Source organism: Plecotus auritus (genome assembly GCF_963455305.1).
Source record: "Plecotus auritus genome assembly, chromosome: 5".
Lineage (NCBI taxonomy): Eukaryota > Metazoa > Chordata > Mammalia > Chiroptera > Vespertilionidae > Plecotus > Plecotus auritus.
Window position 1 is genome coordinate 182,213,894 of NC_137776.1, and position 23,270 is coordinate 182,237,163.

A 23,270-nucleotide genomic window follows, 5' to 3' on the forward strand; every position below is an offset into this window, starting at 1 on the left:
CGCAGAGCGGGTGTGTACGGCTGTGGGACTGCGCCAGGCACTGCCGCCTCCTTCTTCCCCCCGTGAAACCCACCTGGTGATGCGTAGCCTTAAAATCGGCTCAAAAATCAGGGCATTCTGGTTGGTGATGGAGAAATTTGGCACTTTGGGGATTCAAATGACTACTAACCCTCGCTTTCTTTCTTCCCGTCTTTCTCATTTCTTTCTCTCCTGCCCTTACTTAACAAATCTCTGTTGAGTGTATACGCTCTGGATTGGGGAACAGAGAGATGCAGAGGGTTCAGAGGTGGTCTCTGCCACCAGAGCAGCTGACATCCTAACGGGAGAAGAGTCACGTTTGTGGAGTGAACACAGACGCGAGCACAAGCAGAGGGCACACTTGAAAGGGGCCGTGCGGCGCGGTGGTATTGTGTGCGTTGTTTTTAAATTCCAGCCCAGTAGCTGGCGGATGGCAGAGGCTTCCCGGGTTGTGGGGGCAGGAGCTGGAGCTGGACGAGGGCTGCCTTGACTCCTCCATGTGTTCCCCGGTGCTGCTCCCCTTCGTGGGTACCTGCAGCGTTCCCTTAATGCCGCTGTCCTTGTGGTTCTCTCCCTCCCAAAGACAAGCCAAGCGACTCCTGGGCCAGATTGTGGACCGCTGTCGGAATGGGCCTGGCTTTCACAATGACATAGACAGCAACAGCACAATCCAGGAGATCCTCATCCCCGCGTCTAAAGTGGGTCTGGTCATCGGCAAAGGAGGGGAAACGATAAAGCAGTTGCAGGTATGTGAGCCCCGAGCAGAGGCCTTCGTCTTCCTCACCTTCCTGGTTTGGGAGGTCTTGTCATGACTCTCGCTTCCCTGGGTGACCTGGCTGTGCCTGCCATGGGCCAGAGCCCCCCTCCACCCCTGCCCGAGTGGTTCCACGCTTCTTCCGTTCGACTGCTGTGTTCTGGACACTTCCTGTAGCCAGGCCTGCTGCCAGGGATGATGTCGGTCCTGGGGCTTCGTGGCGGTGAAGCTCTGGTGCCATCACGTGACAGCATCTCAGATGAAGAGGCTGCATCCAGAGGCAGCAGCACTGCCTGCGCCAGTCGCGGGAGCTTGAATGTGTTCATGCACGAGGCCTGGGTCCTCGTCTGGGAGCGGGGGGAAGTGCCAGCCTCACTTGTACTGAAGCTGAACTAACACCATTATTTTATATTAAATGAGACCCTTAGCACCAGGCCTCTCACTGAGCTCATGCTCATGAACATTAGCTGCTGCTGGCTGTAGAATCCCTCATCTGAGACACGTGGGGCCGAACACGGTTCAGGATTTAACACCCAGCCAGTTCCGCGCTGCACCCTGTAGCCAAATGCTTATTTCCATAGCCAAGCAGAATAATAGCCACACTCAGGGAGAGTGACTAGAAATATGCTTCCATGCGTTCAGGGACACTCCAGTGTGTGCTCGAAGAGTTCAGGGTTTGGACTCCCAGAATCCAAGTTGTGGCCTCCACTCATCAGCCTGGACAGCTCTTGGGCAGCTGCCTGTCTGAGCCTCCTCACCCGGGGATGGCAGCACTGGCCTCACGTGCTGTGCACAAGCCCTTACCGGGTGTATTCGATCGAGTGCTCAGCTGAGGGCCTGGCGTTCCATAGAAAGGGCTCATTTGTATCTAGATGTTCTAGAGGCTGGACAGGAGGAGAGTGGGGAGTGGTTCTGTGTCACGCTTGGAAGCTCTCTAGCACGGTCTGTATGTCCGCAGTCTCAGAGGCCAGCCTCGTGGCCGGGTCTGAGGGCAGTGCCCTGCGGTAGGAGGGACATGTCTTCTGTGGACGTGATCCGGCCCCCGGCACCGTCTTGTGCCCTCCTGCATGTTCATGCATGGCAGTGAGGGGTGCACCTGTGTGTGTGTCCACAGGAGCGGACGGGTGTGAAAATGGTCATGATCCAGGACGGCCCGCTGCCTACGGGAGCAGACAAGCCTCTTCGCATCACTGGAGACCCGTTTAAAGTACAGGTAGGAAAGAAGCGAGCGGGCAGGTCCTGGTGTGATGAAAGAATCTAGGGTTGTGTTGCTCAATGCCAGAGCCACTGGCCACGTGTGGCTATCATTAAAATTAAGTAGACATTGAGTTCTTCATTTACACTGGCTATATTTCAAGTCCTTGGGCTACATGAGGATCGTGGCTGCTGTCATGGGCAGTGTATATTCGGAGCATTTCCTTAAATGCAGGTTTTGGTGGATGGCGTAGCACTGCTCAGGTGCAGTTTGTGACTTGTTCCCTGTCAGCTCAGATGCAGGCTCCATTTGGCTTTTATTTGCTTGTTCTCTCAACTCTTAAAAAAATTTTTTTAAATTGATTTTAGAGAGAGAAGGGAGAGGGATAGAGAGAAACATCGATTGGCTGCCTCCTGCACGCCCCCCACCAGGGATGGAGCCCACAAACCCCGGGCATGTGCCCTGGCTGGGAATCGAACCAGCGACCTCTTAATTCATGGGTTGATGCTCAGCCCATTTTTTTTTTTTAAATATATTTTATTGATATTTTACAGAGAGGAAGGGAGAGGGATAGAGAGCTAGAAACATCGATGAGAGAGAAACATCGATCAGCTGCCTCCTGCACACACCCCACTGGGGTTGTGCCTGCAACCAAGGTACATGCCCTTGACCGGAATCGAACCTGGGACCCTTCAGTCCACAGGCCGACGCTCTATCCACTGAGCCAAACCGGTTTCGGCACTCAGCCCATTTTTGCAAGAGCTCCAGCTGGTGTGGGAAGTAAGCAAAGGTGCCGGCACCCCCGAGGCATGTGTGCCCTCCTAGCAAGCATCCTGTGTTCTGAGCTCCTGGCCACAGAGGACAGTCCCAGTTGCTAAAAGCAGTGAGAGGCCCGGTTTTACATCACCTGGGGTGGTTTTACCTTGCTGTTAGCAGGACCGTGTATGGACTGTGGGTGTAGTGCCTGCCTGTGGAATAGGAACACTCTTTTTCTGCCTCTGCGACCTTCCTTGTCTTTGCTGCACTTAGTGTAGCTCCAGGGTGATGCTCCTGGGTGAGCCAGTCCATCAGGCAGCTGTTCCTCTGCAGGAGCTTTGGGGCTTGGATGAAGTGGAGGTTACCAGACTCAGGAAAATACTTCCCCCCCCCTTCTTAACACTGTCAAACTCAAATTGATATCATGGTTGCTTTTCCAAGGTACATTGTAAAACAGTGGTTTCAAAACTGGGTGGAAGGCGGTGATTGCAATGGCTTCTTCTCTGAGGCTCAGCCAGTACTGCAGCCCTTCACCCCCTCCTGCAGGCCAGGACCCCCTGGCTTTCCTCCCCCAGGGTCCCTAACCTCTCTGAATGGGAACAGGTGGGCTTTTAAAAAGACAGATGGCATCTAACCTCTCTTCATTTGGCTTATCCAGTCCGGCTGGCGGGGCTCCATGCGTGATATGGGGAAGTGTGGAAGGAACTGGAGGGCGGGCATTCCCCGAGAATGCTGGGCAACAGAGCCTGTCTCCCGGCAGCCCTCCCCTGCCTTCTCTTCTGGAACCTTTGGTTTTATCTGTGGCAGAAAAAAATACCCGAGCAAGGAGCTTATCTCATGGACGTTTCAGGAATTTGCAGGAAAATAATTGTAACAAAAGGTTTTTAGTGCTGGTGTTTTTATAATGTACTCTGCGTTTTGGGAGGGCGGGGAGCAGCTATTGTAGTTAGGGTAAATTGTTATTTGGGGTGTTTTTTTCTTTCTCCAACTTTTTATTATGAGAAACTTCAAACATCTAGAAAATTCGAAAAGCTAGCAAATATCCGTATAACCTCATCGTACCTATCATTTTGCCATTCATATGCATGCATTTGTTTGTTTGTTTTGTTTTTCCATTTATATGTAAGTGGCAGGTATTGTGACTCTCCACCCCTAAACCCTACAGTATGTGTCTGCTAAGAATAAGAACTTTTTGCTATATACCAGGCCAGAGAAAATGACAGTAACCCCATAATATCTCTTGAGCCAGAGTTCATAATATCTCATATTCAGAGTTCTCTGAGTGTCCTGAGACCTTAATTAATTGCTGTTTGGAGGTTGGGCAGGGGAGACGGTTGTTTTGGTTTGGTTTGGTTTGGTTTGGTTTGGTTTGGTTTGGTTTTTTCCAGAACCAAGACTCAGTCTGAGTTCCCACATTACCTTGAGTTGTTAGGTACAGTTGATCCTTAGTGCAGATTCCTGTGGGGCTGAGGCTGGCGTGGACAGGATAGACCAGTGGTCGGCAAACGGCGGCTTGCGAGCCATATGCTGCTCTTTGACCCCTTGAATGTGGCTCTTCCACAAAATACCACGTGCAGGCGCGCACGTACAGTGCGATTGAAACTTCGTGGCCCATGCGCAGAAGTCAGTTTTCGGCTCTCTAAAGAAAGTTCAATCGTTGTGCTGTGGATATTTGACTCTGTTGACTAATGAGTTTGCCGACCACTGGGATAGACTAACAAGTGCGTCCTTTGGGGAGAGGACACGGGGTGTGCCTTGGAGACAGTCAGGTCTGGGGGTCGTCTTGCCAGGCAGTAATCGGATATTTGATCTCTGAATGCTGGGAGGTACTCTGGGGCTCCAGGACTGGCCTTTTCCCTTGACCTTCCTGGAGCTCCGTTGTGGTAGATGCCTTGGTAACGTCTGTCTCCTGGAACCTGCCCACAGTCAGAGCTCTCAGAAAAACCCTCCCCTCACTAAGAAACGGCTGCTGGAAACACCTCGGGGCGACAGGAAACAAGTTCAAACCCAGCACAAAAATGCTAGTCCTACTATGGCTTTCAAGACAGTGGGCCCTTATCTGAGCATTTTGGGCAGTGTGAAAAAACCCATGTCATTTAAGATTTGATTTATGCAACCCTAAGCAGCAGCCTGCCCAGGCCCCGTCCATATATATAAAAGCCTAAGCGACCATCACAACCAAACGGACAACTAAACAGGCTGCGTGGGGCGACCAGGCCGGCAGGGGGGTTAGTGAGGGGCCACCAAACGACTGAGCAGCAGGCTGCGTGGGGCGACCAGGCCGGCAGGGGGGTTAGTGAGGGGCCACCAAACGACTGAGCAGCAGGCTGCGTGGGGCAACCAGGCTGGCGGGAGGGTTACTGAGGGGCCATCAAATGACCGAGCAGCAGGCTATGTGGGGCGATCAGGCTGTCGGGGGGTTAGTGAGGGGCCACCAAACGACCGAGCAGCAGGCTGCGTGGGGCAACCAGGCCGGCAGGGGGGTTAGTGAGGGGCGACCCAAACGACTGAGCAGCAGGCTGCGTGGGGCAACCAGACCCGCGGGGGGGGCAGTTGGGGGCGACCAGGACAGCATGGGGGGCAGTAAGGGGCGACCAGACCCACGGGGTTGGGGGGAGGGCGACTAGGCTGGCAAGGGGGTGCAGTTGGGGGTGACCAGGCCAGCAGGGGGAGCAGTTAGGGGCGATCAGGCAGGCAGGCAGGTGAGCAGTTAGAAGCCAGTGGTCCCGGATTGTGAGAGAGATGTCTGAGGGGTCCCAGATTGGAGAGGGTGCAGGCTAGGCTGAGGGGACCCCCCACCCCCCGCGTGCACGAATTTCGTGCACCGGGCCTCTAGTATAACAATAATAGAATAAGGGAGTTCTCCCATTGCTGAGCACCTTCTGAGTCTTTAAGCCCAACATAGAGGGTCTGATCTTGAAGTTTTACCTGGTGTCATGTCTTTTTTTAGGATTTTGTGTTCCATAACATCTTTTATCTGTGTTTACACAGCAAGCAAGAGAAATGGTATTAGAGATCATCCGAGAAAAAGACCAAGCTGACTTTCGAGGTGTACGTGGTGACTTCACCTCCCGAATGGGAGGAGGCAGTATAGAGGTATGCTTGAATCACAGGTTAGTAGGCAAATGAGATTAGGATCAAGGTCGTAGGTCGCACATCTGTTGGCTCTTTAACCTTGAGCAAGTTATTTCATTTTTGTCTCATCTGTGAAATCCTACAAGGACGCTTACTTCTCAGGGTGGGTGTGAGACTGAGACAGTCAGCCGTAGTGAGGGAGCTACTGCATGCTCTTGGGGCTTGGGGCCATCCCCTGGTTTTGAAGTTGTGCTTCAAAGCTTATCCCACTGCCCAGGTGAAGACCAAAGTCCACGTTTTCTCAGTGATCTGTGTTGTGATTGTATCAAACTTGGGAACCGTATTTATTGACAAGATGGAATGGGATCAGAATCTACCCTTCAGAGTGAAGTTTTGATAATATGCTACAATATGGATGGACCTTGCCATCATTATGCTTATAAAATAAGCCAGATACAGAAGGATAAGTATTGTGTCATTCCACTTATACCTAGAGTAGGCAAATCTGTAGAGTCAGAAAGTAGACTGGAGGTTGCCAGAGGCTGGGGAAAGCAGGAGCTACTGTTTAATGGATAGTTTTTATTGGGGATGATGAAAAGGTCTAGGGTATAGGTATCTGGGATGGTTACACAATATTGCGAATATACACCGAGTGGCCAGATTATTATGATCTCTGAACGCATAATAATCTGGCCACTCAGTGTATATCCTATGTAATAAAAGGCTAAAATGCAAATTGTCCCCTCGACCAGGAATTTGACCAGCAGCAGGCAGGCTGGCCAACCGCCCATGTCCCCTCCCTCTGGCCAGGCTGTCCGGACCCCTCATATATATATATATATATATATATATATATATATATATATATATATATTATTATTCTGTATATAATACACACACACACACACACACACACACCCCCGACCGAGTGGCCAGATTATTATGCGTTCAGAGATCATAATAATCTGGCCACTCAGTGTATTTAATACCACTGAATTGTGTAATTACGAATGGTTAAGATGATAAATGTTATATGTATATATCTTTTTTGTTAATCCTCACCCGAGGATATTTTTCCATTGATTTTTAAAGAGAGGGGAGAGCTGGGGGGGAGACACAGAGAGAAACATCGATGTGAGAGTGGCACATCGATTGGTTGCCTCCTGCACACGCCCCGACCAGGCCCCTGATTGATCTTGCATCTGAGGTATGTGCCCTTGACTGGAATTGAATCCGGGGGCCCTTCAGTCTGCAGGCCAACACTTATCCACTGAGCCAAAGAGGCTAGGGCTGAAAAACATACTTCGAAGGACCACTATAAATGTTTATGACATACTTAGGCTTATTTCATAGAGTTTAGAAGATAAATTTGTCATTTTTAATCTTTTATCTATGTATGCAGTTTATTCTTGCTTTTCTTCATTTTTATAACTATTTTGATCAAATCATGTATGCAGACTTAAATCTGCATTTAGCAGACAGAAATGTAATCATTAACCACAAAATTGTTCTTAAAAGAGAAAAAATATGCTTTATTATATCACTTCCACGAATGCACAGTAATACAAATCAAGTTGCACGCGCGCACACACACACACACACACACACACACACACCCATTGAGAAAAGACAGGTTTGCCAAAAGCTCTGATGAGGCTGTTTCTCATTGCTCAGGTGTCTGTGCCTAGGTTTGCTGTTGGGATTGTAATAGGAAGAAATGGGGAAATGATCAAAAAGATCCAGAATGACGCTGGTGTGAGGATTCAGTTCAAACCAGGTTGGTTTTGATAGTTCTCAAAAATCCTTTAATTAGCTGGGAGGATGGGGGGGGCGGGGGAGGGGGGGTGCGTTGCAGGAAGAAATTAACCAAAGAACTTACATGCATAGGTGCATAACCCGTGGACACAGACAATAGTGAGGGGAAGGGGGGCCAATGGGGTGACAAAGGGGGCATCTGTAATACTTCAATAATAAAGATAAATTTTTAAGAAATCCTTTAATTGGAAAACACCTCACAAAACAGGACTTTGTAACCAGCCCCTTTGGGTTCTTTCCTCTCCCTTTCTCTACCTCTGCTTCTGTCTGTCTTTTGCAACATTCTGTTACCAAGTGCCCGGGTCTGGGTTTCTCCCCCAGGCCCTCATTTCTTTCTTTGGATTTGTTGGTTTGGTTACCCTTGTGCCTGAACACACCAGCCCCGGTTTTCCAGGGCTTCACCCCCGCCCCCCCCGCCCCAGACTAATAAAATTGGGGAAAATCAACATAGCATTTCCAGTTTTTAATTTTGCCAATTAAAAACTTAAAAAAAATATGTTATTGTAATTTTATAAAATTAAAGATAACTTAAAACCATAAAAAAAGGGACAAACATTTTGGAATGAAGGACAATTCTTTAAATTTTGTAAGTTTATCTTTATAAGCAAACTTACAGTGTCTTTATTTTCTTTATTTCTCTAAAGATGGAAAAACATGGTGATGGGCTAATTTTGGGAAAATATTGCCATAGCTCAACTCTATTTTCCTTGTAATTTTTATGTTTGTTTTTGTTTTGTTTTTTTTACTGATATCTCCTTTAAATGTCTGGAATTGCATAAGTATTGGCAGGGGCCATGCAAAAAGGTGTATTCATACACCTTTCCCCAGCGAAAGAGGCCCTGAACCTGGTGAAAGGCCAGCCCTCTGACACTGGGAGGGATATTGATGGCAAATCAGATGGACCTTCGTCTCTAAAGCTGGCCTGCCCTAACCCCACCTCTCGCCTTGTTCCACAGACGATGGAATTAGTCCAGAGAGAGCTGCACAGGTCATGGGACCCCCCGACCGATGTCAGCATGCAGCGCATGTCATCAACGAGCTTATTCTTACAGCCCAGGTGGGTCTGGCTGGGTGGGATCACCTCACTGGCCATAGTGACAGGTGCCACTCGGGGCTCTAGCCTGTCGGGGCTCGGGGGCCGCTCCACAGCTGCTCTTTCCTGCTGGTTTATTACTCTGCTGCCTTGGTTGTCCCAGAAGTTAGGTTTTCTGACCAGTTAACGGGGGATACAGTGCAGATCCCAAGTTTCAAACAGTTGAGTAATTTAAGACTATAAGCAAAATATCATCCTAGCTTTAGAACGCACTTCAGGACCCACAGAGTCTTAAAGCTGTTTTCATGCACTGACTCCGGGCTCCTCCTCTGGAAAGGGAGCGGCCTTGTGTGCTGTTGGCATCTCCACTGGCCCCCTTGCTAGGAGCTCTGGGAAGCGCTGTAACGGGCGGTAGATTGGCACGTCCCCCCAGGTGTGTAGGGCTGAGGAAATTTGAGAACGATTGGAGCTGAAGAAAGCATTAGAAATTGTTGCCCAGCTCTGCCATCCGCCAAGTGACCTTGGATGAGCCTTTGAACCTGTCTAGGCCACGTATTCTCAGCAGCAAACGGTTTCGCACCAGATGGTCCCCTAAGTCACCTGAGAGTACAGGCCGGAGTAGCAAATTTGTAGAACCCTACCAAGATCTACTGAATCAAAATATCCAAGTCAGGGGCTTGGGTCGCAGCTGTAGCTAAATCCCAGCAATTCTTAGGATTAGACAAGTTCTAAAAAGAGTCACGAAGGGACCTCTCACGTCCTTTTTACTAGCAAGAGGGCGTGAGCCCAGAACTGCAGAGGCTTGAGAGAATGAGGAGGAGGCAGTCCTGTCCTCGAGACCCTGTGGCACACCCAGCAAATGGCTGTGTGCGTGTGTTTTAACATACGTCGCTAGGTTACCTTGTGTGTTTGTCCTCGGCCTCTCATAAAAGCAGAGTGCAGGAAGAAAGCACTGCAGTGACCCCTGCTTTCTGCTGGTTTAGATTCTGGTTAAACGTTCAATTTTCTCGTAATTGATATGGGCAGGTTTTGCCAAAATGTTCCTTCACCATGTTGAACCTCTGTTCAGCTTCTCCCTCCCATGAGGGGAGCTGGGCTTTTCCTCTGAGTTTAAAGGGTTTAAATGCTTCCGCTCCAGAGGGACTCGGGAATGAGATTTGTTGCCCTCAAATGAGAGGAAGCTTCCTCTGTTAGGTGCCCGGTGTGGGTTTGCTCTCTGGGGAGGGGGACGCGAGAATGAGTCCGATACTTCTCCAGCCCCAACCAGGCACCAGCCTGGCTTGGTCCCTCCCTCCTCTGGGGAGTGGGACAACCAGTTTTTCTCTTTTTCCTTTTAAATATATTTTTTATTGACTTCAGAGAGGAAGGGAGAGGGAGAGATAGAAACATCAATGATGAGAGAGAATCATTGATCAGCTGCCTCCTGCACGCCCCCTACTGGGGATCAAGCCCGCAACCCAGGCATGTGCCCTTGTCCGGAATCGAACCCAGGACCCTTCAGTCCACAGGCTCTATCCACTGAGCCAAACCAGCTAGGGCCAGTTTTTCTTTAAAATCCTTTTTGCTGGTTGGATTGCAATGTGTTCTGACTCATGTAGCGGTGTCTGAATGGTTCCTTACAGCAGTCTAGTCAGGGAAGATCAGAAGTCATCCATTGTCACTCATGTGTCACTGCAAATGGCCGTGGCTCTTCAGCATCTAGTATCTGGTTTCTGGTCGGCCACGGTGTGTTAGCCCCTGGGAAAGGCAGCTTCATTGAAAAGAAAATCACCTCTGACCCTGTAGGTTAGGGCCCAGTAATGCAAACTCCAGGGAAAGGGGCACTGGGCTTCGGACCTAGGAGTTCATATCTGCCCTGTTTCGTCGGGACTGTTTGTGCTGTTTATGTAACACATGCATTTATCGTCACATGTGCTCCTTGAATACACCTGTGATTTGCGCTAATTCTGCTTTTAAAGAGCCTTCACAATTTGAAATGTGGAATGATGCTCAGGTCCCGATGTGTGGCACTGATTACATCCTGTCACTGCACCTCCTCCCTGGGGATGAAAGTGGTGCCGGCGGCAGTGGCAGGAGTCTTCACCTGAGCTTTGCTCCTTTCCCAGGAGAGGGATGGCTTTGGAGGCCTCGCAGTAGCCCGAGGACGGGGCCGAGGCCGCGGCGACTGGAGCATGGGAACCCCGGGCGGCGTCCAGGAGATAACATACACGGTGCCAGCGGATAAGTGTGGCCTCGTCATCGGCAAAGGTAAGAGGCAGCTGCTGGGGTTTTAGGTTGCCTCTCCGGTATTTAACTTGAGAGCACATGGGTCACATACCTCCAGCGCACGCACGGCGTGGAGGCTGGTTGCTGCGCTTGCCTGAAGGCACCGGGTCTGTAGCATCAGCTGCCTTCTGCGGGGGCCCTGCTGTGCCTGGGCCTTCTCGTGAACGGGGCAGGGCGAGCAACAGATGATCCACGTCACCACTGCCTGGCGAAGCAGCTCAGTTGTTGAAAAGGCCGAATGTTTGCCTTTGGATGTTTGTGGATCGACTGGTCAGTAATTAATGCGCCTCCAAGGAACTTAGAGGACCAGTTAAGATGGTCTCCTCAAGGGAAGATGCTTTCTGAGAGGGTGTCCCTCACTGGGCTTGGGTATTTGGCCTTTATTGACACAACATGTGAAAATGGTTTTTATCCTTCCACCACTTTGACTGCGACACCCTGTGGAGAATAAAAAGAGATGGTTAGTTGTTTCTAGGCACTTAGAGAGCATGAGGTGAAGCCATCGTTACTGGCTGCTTCCTGCCCAGCTGTAGGTGAAAAGCGAAGGAGGGAGCAGGCGGATGTCTAGGCTGTCGGGCTGGTCCATCGGGGCTGGCCTTGCCTGGAACCAAGAAAGGCCCCTGAGAGCAGGTCTGTGCTCACCGGGCCCTTCCCCAGCCGCCGGCTCAGCTTCTCTCTGTGCTCCAGACAGTCTCCATGCCAACAGGAGACTCAAATTCAGTTGGGTGTTGTATTTGAGGAAATAATAGTCTTCTCCCCAGAGTTCCTCCAATTTCTGTGGTCACCAGGCTTGTGTTCGCTGTGGGAGGGGTGCTAGTATTCCACGGAATGTGATTTGGGAATGTCTCCACCAACAGAAAGGTGGGACCGAAGCGGCACATCCTCACGAGCTGGCGTGGGGTGGGCATTCCTCCTGCGCTGTCACTCACCTCCCAGAGTCTGCATTTGGCCCTGCCCTGGCCCTGCCCGTGGGCAGTGTTTTACGCTCTTTTCAAACGTTTATCTCCTGTGTCTGTGTCCTTCGGAGATTCTCATTGTGGGCTTGTTTTCATCTTCGGTGGGTGTCCATGCTGAGAAGTGTTTGACAGATACTGTTAGCTGCCCAAATGCTGTGATAAGCCAGTCACCCCCCCGCTTCCCCCCAGCCCTACGCCAGCCTGCCTGAGCATCAGTTCTGTGGATGCCGTAGGTTGAGAGTCCCCTCTGGGTTTCTGTGCCTTGTGAAAACCGTCTTTATCAACGAGGTTTTCCTGTGACTGCGTCTCCTCTAGAGCCGGGCTGCCCTCGCTGGGACAGTCCTCGTAGTCAGGGAGGCCTCGGTGCTCACAGGACGGCCTCTGCTGGCTCACCCGCCAGTCGCCCCAGTGACGCCCGGAGGGAAGCGACAGCAGAGGACGCGCTGTGGGTACTGTGGCGCTGCTCCAGTCGCAGCCTGGACAAGCCCAGGAGAAGTTTTGTTGGGGGTTGGGGGGCTTTCTGTCCCCACAAGGGCTGGGTATGAGGTGCTCCTCCTCCTTGGGAAAGATGCGTGGGGAGGAGGGGGAGAGCAGAGGGAGCCCCGCTCCTTCGGGCCCTGCTCCCCCTGCGCCAGCCCTTGGGCAGACGCTGCGCCTCCCGGGCCCCTGCTGGATTTCCATGATAAATACAGCAATAGTGACAGATAGTGTGGCCAGCCCTGCTCTTGTCACCAGGCCTTTTAGCAGGTTTGATTAATTGCTTTACGATTTCACAAGCAGCCAGGGGGCCACTGGGGGTGGCTTCTGCCCCCCATCAGGTGGAAGAATGGAGCAGGCTGCTGAATGAGTCTATAGACAGCCACCATGTGCCAAGCTGGTGACCTCATTTTGAAGGAAGATAAACTTAAATTAACTCCTTCCGGCCCCATGCAGTTTTGTGGGGCCTCCTCACCTCATTAGCATGCTCCCAAGGCCTCGGAAGAGGGGCTGTGGGTCTGCTGGGCTGAGTGCCCGCCGGATGGAGGGGGCTGCCGGGTCTCTGTCTCAGACAGACATGCGCGCCCTTTGTGCTCCTGCGCCACAGCCAAGCGGCGGCTGGGATTGCGTGGAAAGGTCTCCGCTGAGTCTAGGCTCTTCGTTGCTCCCCCAAAACGCTAATGCCGAGGAGCAAAGCTGCTCACTTTTCATGATGCCAAGATCAAATCCACCCCTCCGAGTGCAGGGCAGTAGGTACAGGCCTGGGACTTTCTGCATCGGCCACTGCTGTCCCGAGACAAGCATGTTTGCTCGAGGTGGAACATGTAAGGACACTTTCCTTAAACTGTCATAACTTTCTTAAACTGTCACGATTTTTTACAAAAATCGTGTACACAAGACTGTGGTCTGCTGAGTTCTTTTTTTAATGTGCTTTTAAATTTAAAGCCTCCCCATACTACCCAAGCTGATGTTGAACGAAGCTTTATCCAAACCCTCAGTTTCTTTCCCTGTGTGAGCGCCTCCAGCAAGGACGCCTGGACCCGGCTCCAGCTTTGCTTCTTGAGCCCTGGAGAGTCCCTCGGAGGGGACGGGGGTCCGCTGCTCACTTCCTCGGTGCAGGTTGTTCAGCCCAGGCCTCCCCTGTGCGGGTGGAGGCAGGTAGAGTGTTGAAGGTTGTGGACATGTTACAGGAAATGACATGTCATGTGAAGTTCGTTTTGACTCCGGGCAGGGAGGAGTGTCACAGACTGGCCTTCAGTCATTGCTTTTGATCATTGGGGCTCCCTGGTCCCCTGCACCAGATTTTCCACCGAGTGTCTTTTTCCAATTTTGCAAAAACTCTACTAGGCGTTTTCCTTGTATTCTGGCTCCCCCCATTGAGCCGTGCTGATCTGTAAGTTCTGTGAAATCTCAAAAGAAGAATCAAACCATTGTTACCCTGGTGCAGCTTTTGTTACACAAATTTCATTAAGAGACTGGGACTGTCACAGGTTTTTCAAAGAGTCCAACTAAATTTTCATTAGCCCGGCTCCACCCAGGCCTCTGTGACCCCCATCCTCCGGCTGACTCTCTGTCTAGACCTGTCCCCCCCACCCCATGGAGGAGGCAGGGACTTGAGAGTGACAGGATGAGATGGGATATTAAAGGCCCGAGTGGGCTTCAGGCATTGTCGGGGCCTGTGGCCGTCTGTTTGACCTGTGGAGGGAGGGAGAGCAGCAATGAGGTGGCCCACGCAGGGGCTGAAGGACCCCATTGTGCCATGGAGGGGCCATCAGGTCGCCATTCTTGTGCTGAGAAGGATGGAGTGCCTTTTCCGGGTGAGGCCTCTGGCTGGGGTGGGAGCTGGGCGCTGGCCTCCAGGGGCTGAGCTCCATGTGTGCAAATCCCTGGGCCTCCGCGCCTGGTTCCCGGCCTCTGCGAGGGGGAAGCCAGCAGGTGCAGGTGCCCGCGGTGTCTGTAGGGTCAGCCTGACTGGAGGAAAGGACCAGCTTCGCAGCCTGAACCTGGTTTCTGAGAAAGCGGGTGCAGGAAATGCCTTTCCTTTCTCCTGGAGCAGAGCACTGCGCAGCGTTGGGCTCCTCCTCATCCTTCTGTCTCGTGTCCTCCTGCCCACAGGGGGTGAGAACATCAAAAGCATAAACCAGCAGTCGGGAGCACACGTGGAGCTGCAGCGGAACCCCCCTCCCAACACCGACCCCAGCCTGCGGATATTCACCATCAGGGGGATTCCTCAGCAGATCGAGGTGGCCAGACATCTCATAGATGAGAAAGTTGGCGTACGTACAAGGTCCTTTCCCCACCGGGCTTACTAATAGCTGGATGTTCTGGTGGATGTCCAAGGTACCTGTCTTTCCCCAGAACCTTGTACTTCCTCAACCTTTTTCACCCTCACATCACGTGAGGGCCCCTCCTCTCACTTTGCCGAGGGGGAAGGTCGGGGCCCAGGGATGCCAGGGCCAGGCCCCGGCGATGAAGGAAGCCTTCTGGCAGATCTCCCCAAGGCCACCAGCTCAGGCCCTAGAGCCATGGCCCCTGCAGGCTTAGATGAGCAGCTGGGGCAGCAGCCTACCCCCAGTCCTGCCCCGGGACGCTGCCGTGGCCGCCAGCGCTGCCGGCAGCTCTCATTGACTCTGGCTTTAGTTTCAGGCGCCTCAAAGCAGATAAAGAAAGGGAGTGTTGATGGAGGACAGATGGGCCACTGCTCACCTCAAAGGGGACGTAGAATGGCAGAAAGAGCCATGGGCCAGCCTAAATTGACGGGAGAGTCAAGCAGGTTGGTCCCTACCCCCAGGGTGACATGCCAGGGCAAATGTGGTGGTGCCAGTATTGGCTGTGTGGTGGTATTGGTCACTCAAGGGGAAGGAAGGCTAGTGTGAGTGCCATAGGGTGTCTTTCCTTCACTTGGCTCTGTCTCCCCAAAAGCTGTGGTCTGCCTTGGGGGGCCCGGGCAGAGGGCAGAGCTGCGCCCAGCAGGAGGTGAGAGTTCCCTCTGTGCCACGACAGGGTACCAGTCTGGGAGCACCTGGAGCCTTTGGACAGAGCCCCTTCAGCCAGCCACCTGCCGCACCTCATCAGAAGTGAGTCTCTTACAGCCACCGGCCAGAAGAGTGCCCTCCCTCGTGAGAGACCCTCCTTTCCAGCTGCTCGTAGGGCACGGCAGCCTGGAGTTCTGCGTGTGGCAGGGCTGGGCAGGGCTCCTCCCACCGCTTCCCAGTGGCCCCTCCGGCCCCCCCCGTAGCTCACTGACCGGTGCAGGGGTGCGGGCCTCCCAGGGGCAGCATTCCTGAGGAGCACTCACCATCCTGGGACTGAGGGGCGGTTTTTTCGAAAGTCTTTGTGTTCGCCCTTTAACTGAGTTCTTCACTTTCTCTAGCACCTTTCCTCCGCGGAGCTCAGGGTGCTTCCCAAACATCGCTGCTAAAGTGAACGGGAACCCTCACAGCACCCCTGTGAGGTGGGTGCCCTGCTCCTGCTCGTCCGTGTAGTTCCCAGTCGGGACTGGGGTCGTGGTCACCTGGCCACTGTTGGGGGGCCGTTGTGCTTGCCTGGGGTGGAGGGGTGAGTGACAAAGAGACAGACCGCGGGATTACGGGCGGTGGACACGGGTTGGAGGGGGTGTGACCTGCGCTAGGAAAAGTGACTCCTTTTGTTCTCTGCAGTGGCCCTCCGGCCTTTCTGACCCAGGGCTGGGGCAGCACCTACCAGGCATGGCAGCAGCCCACACAGCAAGTCCCAAGTAAGTTTCTCCGGAGGCGGTGGAAGGGGTACCCCCGCCCCCATGGAAAGGCTCGAGGGGGGACGGGCCTGAAATGCTCTCATCCCAGCTCTGCCCACAGGCCCAGGATGCCCCTTCCCGGGGATGGCAGGGCGCCTCCTGGGCCATCGGGAGCTGTCGGCAGAGGAGGCTTCTCTGCAGATGGCACTGGCTTCCAGCCGGGCAGGGCAGAGGGGGCTGGCCCACCTTCTCAGACCTGTCTTTGCCATCCACTCTGTCCTCAGAGCTAGGGGTCAGAAAGCCTGTGGGCCACGGGCATGGTTTGGTGAGCCCCTCGGTTCCTCCTTCCTGCAGCTCTGCCTCTCGCTCTGCGTTCTCCTGAGCAGCCCCCTGCTTGCTGGGTGCCCTTCCCTCGCCCCTCCTTTGGCCACAAGGTGACCATCTCCCTCTTTTTCCAGCACCACCTCAGGGGCTCTTCCTGTCTCCGGGGCGTTTGGGAAAGCACACCTTAGAGGGCTCTGCTCAGTGGCGTCTGGGGGAAAGCTGATGTAAGAGGGGAGCTGTGTGGGGATGAGACCGCCCCCATGTCGGGCCCACTCTCGGTCAGGAGTTACTCCTGTTGTACTGCTGGTGGAGCCCACCTTGCAGCCTGCCCACAAACACAAACCTGACCTTGGGCCTTTCTGGCCCTCTCAGGGCCCGCCTGTGCCTGGAAGGCTGTCCCGTCTTCGGTGCGTCTGCGCGCATCTTCCCTGCGCACTGGGCTGCAGGACCGGGCATCACAGCTTTGCTCACGGGGACCGAGCCCGGGGCCCGGTGTGCCACCCCTTCCCCTTGAGCAGAGCGCTGCCAGACAGCGCTGCCCCCGACCCCAGTCATGGTCACAGCTGGGTGACACCCACGGGTCTGGAGGCCAGTGCTGTTCTCTGAGCTCAGTCTCGTGGTCTGAAAAGAAGGGTTTGGATTTGATTTCTAAAGTAACAGCGAGCCCTGAAATTGGTGGTTGTATTGTTCCTCCTCTGCAGTGTTTCTTAGGAAACATATTAAATATGCAGAATGTTTCAGAGAGTTTCCCCTGAGCACCTAACACTACCCTGACCCTTCCGTTCCCTGTCACTGGGCTACCTTTACCCTGGAGCTGGTCTGTTTGGTTTCCTCCTGTTCTGACCATCGGAGGGCGACCCCAGGCTGTGAGCTGACCTGGGGTGGGCTCACATGTGCCCCGTTGTCCAGGGCAGGACGGGACTGTGTCTTTACACTGAAGCCCAAGGGAACACGTCCTTCTGCCAGGGGGACGTCGACCCTGGGGCTGTGGTTCTTCAGAGGCCCGGCCTGCTGCTTGCCCGCGCCCAGGCAGGCCCGGAGGAGCTGGAAGCAGCATCGGCATGAGGAAGAGGACAGGGCAGATGCCTGGTTTCGTCCTCTGTTCACTAGCCTGCGTCTTTTTTTTTTTTTTTTTTTAATGTATTTTTATTGATGTCAGAGAGGAAGGGAGAGGGAGAGAGAGAAAGAAACATCTATGATGAGAATCATTGATCGGCTGCCTCCTGCACACACCCCCTCTGGGGATTGAGCCCGTAACCTGGGCATGTCCCCTGACTGGGGATTGAACTGTGACCTCCTGTTCACAGGTTGACGCTCAACCCCTGAGTCACGCCGGCCGGGCACCAGCCTGCATCTTGCGTGGAGCTTTGTTGCTTTACTCGGGGGATTTAGGAATTGAGAATTGGTTTTGGTCAGTGAAACCTTGTTTGAAAGAAAAACCCTGCTTGCCCGCATTCCTCACGCCTCGCCTTCCCCCCAACCAGGTCCTTCTACCCCTATGTCCTGGTCTGAGTTTCTTCCTGCCCTGGTGGGAGAGGAGGATGAGGGGGGCTTCTCCCCTCTCTTACCCTCCCCCCTCTTTTCTGTCCCCAGCCCACACCCAGGCCCCATGCCCCTCTGTCTTCAGTGAGTTCACTAGCAGGACGGATGCTGTGAGATGGCTGCTGGCAGGCCCGCCGTGCTGCTGCAGGCTCTTCTCACTGCAGCCAGCCTGGCCTCGGCACAAAGATCCCAACTAACTGAGCCACCGGCAGGGCTTGCTGAGTTCATTGAATGCTCTTCATGCACCTGGGCAGGCAGAGTCTACTCTACCCCTAGCCCGCCTTTACTGCCCCTGCTGCACAGAGCAGGCACCGGCTTGTGTACGGAAGAGGAGGGCGGGAGCGAGCCCACACATCCTCTCTCCTGCTCCTGCCCCAAAGGCAAAAGGCTGGCCTGTGTCGGGTGCATGTTGTGGCCACAGCCCCTTGCTGTGTGGGCCTCACCTTTGTCACCACCTTGAGCTCAGTGTCTGGACAGTTTCCCGAGTGTCTGCTCTATGGCTCTGCTTGTGCAGAGGTGCAGCCGTCAGTCTTTGAACAGAAGGCTCAGCTCAGGTGGAGAGTGGCTTAGCCCCATTTGGACTCTGTGTCCCATTTGAAGCCCCTCCAGGAAGCTTAGACGACAGTCAGTCTGGCCCTCGGGCTCTGCGCACCCACAGCACCTGTGTGAAGGGTGTGGGGTGTTCCCGACGGTCGCCCTGGAGGGGCATCAGTCTGCCCACCCCAGCCTCACGGGATCTTAGTTGCACACACACACCTGGGGCCTGAGCAGAGGCCCTCTTGGGTGTTGACATATCTCCTCCACAGCCATCTGCTGCCACCTTCCTCCCAGGCCACAGGGCCTGGAGCGGCTGTAGAGCGGTGTGTGGCCCCGGGGCGAGAGAGCCAGCGCAGAGCAGGGCCTGGAGTCGCCAGGCTGGGGCCTGACTGCTTTTGTGTTCTTCGCACAGGCCAGCAGAGCCAGCCGCAGAGCAGCCAGCACGACTACAGCAAGGCCTGGGAAGACTATTACAAAAAACAGAGTGAGTGCGATGGCCGTCCTGACAACCAGGTCCCCAGCCACAGAGCCCCTCGCCTGTAGCCTTCACTGCTCATGGTTCCCTGTCCCTGTCTAGCCCTCTGTGCGTCTCACAGAGGAGACGTGGGGTAGCCATTTGCTTTCCCCTCCCCCCCCCCTCTTTCCTCCCCCTTCTGAACTCTAAAGGACGTGCACCTCCCCTGGGGGGCCAGGGACCGCTGTCCTGGGCCCTTTTAGAGCTGCGTGGCCAGGACACAGACCAGCCGCCTCTTGCTCCCTGTGTAGCCGCCACCCGGCTCTTCTGGCTGCTTCAGAGCAGGTGAAGAGAAGAGAACAGTGGGACTCGGGGAAGGGAGCCTACAGTTGGAGTGAGTGATGAGAGGTTCGGTTTTCTTCAGAAACGAAAGCAGTCTTTTTAAAAAGAGGAGGGAAAACTGACAGCAGCCAGAAAACCCCAGGCGAATGATTGAAATGAGTGCTCGGTCCTCCGTGGGTATTCCAGAGCTCTGAGCCCGGTGGCCGGGCCTGGGGAGAGCTGTGTCGTGTGGCTTGCCTCTGAAGGATGTTACTGGCTGGTTGGAAGAGCTCAGGTCAAAGGCCATCCAAGAAACAGTCACCTGGTGTTTGAGTGATCACTGGGCCAGGAGGTCACCACCACCTGAGGGACCTGGTGGAAGGCCAGGCGCCCGTCTCCCCCACACCTCCCAAACCCAGAATCCCACACGGGGGCCTGGATACCCTGGGCAGGTGCACGCACACACTCCAGCCAGGCAGCCCTCCTCCCGCTCCCTCTCCCTGGGCGCTCACGAGTCAGGTGACGAAGGCAGAGAGTGATTCTGAAGAGACAGCCGGGAAGGTCGCGGGGACGCGGGGACGGAGCAGGGAGCAGCAGGGAAGAGCTAACGGGGACGGAGCAGGGAGCAGCAGGGAAGAGCCAACGGGGACGGAGCAGGGAGCAGCAGGGAAGAGCTAACGGGGACGGAGCAGGGAGCAGCAGGGAAGAGCTAACGGGGACGGAGCAGGGAGCAGCAGGGAAGAGCTAACGGGGACGGAGCAGGGAGCAGCAGGGAAGAGCTAACGGGGACGGAGCAGGGAGCAGCAGGGAAGAGCTAACCGTGTTTTTGCAGCCAGCACTCAGGCCCTCCTCACCGACATCCAGCGGCACTGCTTCCGGATGCCCACGTCTGTAGGAAGCGTCTCCAAGCTCCCTCCACGTCCCCGAGCACATCCCCGCCTGATGAGCTGTGTGTCCCTCTGTCCCCCAGGTCATGCTGCCAGCGCCGCTCCTCAGGCCAGCTCCCCGCCGGACTACACCATGGCCTGGGCGGAGTATTACCGACAGCAGGTTGCTTTCTACGGGCAGACGTTAGGGCAGGCTCAGGCCCACAGCCAGGTGTGTAGCCAGTGCCAGCACTGTGGAGACCTCCCAGACCAGCCCTACCCTACAGCCCCTCCTCCCGGGCCTCTGCGCCTGCTCCTGGGGCAAAAACACCAGCTCCGGGCTCGGGGCGGGGCGGGGGGGGGTGGGCAGCGCAGGCCCAGTGCTGCTCAGCATGGCCGCCATCTGCTCAGAGCCCAGCAGCAGCCGCTGGCCCCTCCTCGCCCCAGAGGGAGTAAGTGTGGGCCAAGTGGGAGAGGAGTTGGTTGGGCAGTCCCTCCAAGACAGTGCCTGGTCGTCCTTCAGATCCAGGCCCCAGCCCGCAGCGCTGAGTGGCCTCCGTTTCCCCAGCTGTGAATGAGAGCCCCAGGCTTGGATGGTTCTGGGCAAGCTTGGCACTGCGAGCAGGGACTGGAGCTCACGCCACTGCTGTTCTTGAGGGTGCGGGGGCAGGGGCAGGGCCCGTCCACCCCCTCGGAAGGCTGGGCAGGGCAGAGTGCCAGCTCTTCGTCCTGCCCAGAAACCTGGAGGGCTCTGTCCAGTCAGAGGCCAAAAACGGATTTCTTATTAATCGAGGGAGGAGGGCCAAGTGCTCCCGCAGGGCGTATTTCAGGTGACCCGATGCCGCTCAGATCCCCATGGACGGCATGGCAGTTACCAGAAGCCCTGGACCTAAAGTTGACTGGCCATCTCACTACCAAATTGGCCCCTTTGTGCCTGGGCGCAGTGGAAACAGGTGTCCAAGGCTGGGGGGTGACGGAGAAGTATCGCGAGCTCACTTCCCTCTCCCCTTCCCAGTATCCCCCACAGAAAGAGATGCCCGGGACCTCCTTCAAGGGAGGTTCCGTCTGGGCCAGAGACCCTGGCGGGGAGGCGCTGAGACACTGGCTGGTTCCGGTGTGTCAGCGCCTGCGGTGGAGCCAAGGGAAGGGGGTGACCTGCCACCTCCCATCAGCAAGCCCTTGAGAGCTGCCACAGGCTGACCTCTCCCCTTCCTTCCACAGGAGCAGTAGGACAGTGACCTGTGACCCCCTCCCCGAAATCATCGTGAGCGAAAGCCTATTTGTAACAGGCTTTTAGATTTGCAAACCTTTTGATGAAGAACCTTTGTTCTGTGAAACACTATATTTAGATTAACAGAATTTTTCTAAAAATCGGGAAATTAGTTACTAAAGATTGCTGATCATTTTTGTTTCCTTACTTTTGTTATTTCAAATGTGGAAGCTCTGGGATTCTTTTTGGAGCAATATCTGCAAATGCAGGCACCGGAATGTGCCTCGTAGCAGTGACATTTCAACTGGTGTGTTTTGTTCTGTTCTGTTTTGTGTCGTGTCTTTTTATTTACAGTTGTTTCTGTTGCAATGGAAAGTGGCTTGGAAGTCCTAGGAGGTGTGTAACAAATTATTTTTAAAAAATTTTAAACAGTATTTAAATGTGTAAATTCATTAAATGTTTTCTAATTTCTTGTATCTTGGCTGTCAATGGTTTTATTGCATTTTTTAAAAAACTGAACTATTCTGTATTGTAATTAATTATGTGAATTCTGAATTGAGACAGAGAATTGTACTGCTGTCCAAAGGGATCGGGCGGGGCATTTTTTAGGGTTTGTATAATTTCTAGAGTTCTAAAGGGTAATATAAAAATGTGTTCATGTGTCTAGCATATGTTTTTTTTTTTTTCATGTCTCATTACCAGTTGCAATTGTGTATCTAAGACCTCCAAGCTTGTTTTAAAAACAAAACAAAAAACCTTTCTCTATTCTCTCAGAAATATAAATGCTGTTATTTTTAATATTAAGAGGAAGTTGATATAACTTTTAACAAACACTGTGGAACATTAAACCGCATAAAAATGTAGTAACTATTTTTTAATTCCGAGGCATTTTTTTGCTTTTTTCTTTTAAATATTTTTTAATATTTGTCAAATTAACTAGATGAATAAATAAACCTAGTATTAACCACAATATGAATTCAATGATTTTGATTTAATAAAAGGGATACTATGATTTCCAGTGTTTACTGTAGTGTGTCTTGTACAGATAACATGTATTTTTAAAGGAAAGAAAAACGGAATTAAAGCTATTTTTTCTTGCATTTTTAATTGACCTGGGGGACATTCCGTTTGAAATGTGCTAAAGTTACTTTTCTGTTTTTTTTCTCCTTATTTTCTTTATAATGCTTGAAATGTCTAACTATTAAAAATAAATATTTGGAGAATGTTATGCATGTTGTTTTTAAAAAGAAAAGTGTTCTTTTTATTTGACTGACAATTCATTTTACACTCTATGTAATAAAATTTCCACAAGACGTCTTGTGGGTGAAATATTGTGAGTCTGTTTGCTTTCCATTCGCTTGTCCCTCCCTCCGCCCTCTGCCCGCTGCCCCCTGAAATCAAAGCAAGAGTTCATAGCCGACCCCCTTGCTCTACAGTCAGCCCCACTTGGTGCACACCTAGATTCCTAGCTACTTGGTTAAGCTCCTTTCAATGGTTTTGTAGAATTTGACAGTTTGCCTTGAGAGCTTGGGTCACGGTCAGCCCCTCCCTCTTTCTTACCTGTCACGTCTGAGCATCTCTGGCCGTGGGTGTGGCACAGAGAAATCAATAGCGTCTCCTCCCAGAGGCGCTGTCATCGGGAGTGCAGCTGGAAGATGCATTTAAGGGAGCCTCGATGAAAAGGCCGTGATCAGCTCTGCCGCTGGGTGAGCACGCTTCCCGGTAACGGAGTCAGCACCGCGCCCCTCACCCCTCAGCACTGCGCCCCCTCACCCCTCAGCATGCTTCCCCAGCACCCGCCTGAGAAACGGGCTGCTCCTACCTAAAATTGGAACGAGAAATACGGAGGTCAGCATGGCCCCTGCTCAGGGGTGTCCTGCGAACCCCTGAAGTGTTTCAAATTTAAAAAGTAAATAAATTAGGACCAGGCTGGTCTTGGCCTGGTGAGTTGGCTGCT

At 53.2% G+C, this 23,270-nt stretch overlaps 1 protein-coding gene across 3 annotated transcripts in view; it reads left to right on the plus strand.

Annotated features, from left to right (window-relative positions):
- Positions 1-22,649, plus strand: part of FUBP3 (far upstream element binding protein 3) — a 56,727-nt gene extending 34,078 nt beyond the window's left edge. For all 3 annotated transcript variants that reach the window (XM_080667760.1, XM_080667762.1, XM_080667761.1), the window contains 13 exons: positions 602-764; positions 1,887-1,985; positions 5,715-5,819; positions 7,473-7,575; positions 8,570-8,670; positions 10,752-10,893; positions 14,460-14,620; positions 15,348-15,421; positions 15,718-15,798; positions 16,004-16,080; positions 18,875-18,946; positions 20,208-20,335; positions 21,325-22,649. In XM_080667760.1, the coding sequence (XP_080523886.1) occupies positions 602-764; positions 1,887-1,985; positions 5,715-5,819; positions 7,473-7,575; positions 8,570-8,670; positions 10,752-10,893; positions 14,460-14,620; positions 15,348-15,421; positions 15,718-15,798; positions 16,004-16,080; positions 18,875-18,946; positions 20,208-20,335; positions 21,325-21,333 (1,315 nt within the window). In that variant the 3' untranslated portion in view covers positions 21,334-22,649. The remainder of the gene's footprint in view (positions 1-601; positions 765-1,886; positions 1,986-5,714; positions 5,820-7,472; positions 7,576-8,569; positions 8,671-10,751; positions 10,894-14,459; positions 14,621-15,347; positions 15,422-15,717; positions 15,799-16,003; positions 16,081-18,874; positions 18,947-20,207; positions 20,336-21,324) is intronic.
- The last annotated feature ends 621 nt before the right edge of the window (positions 22,650-23,270 follow it).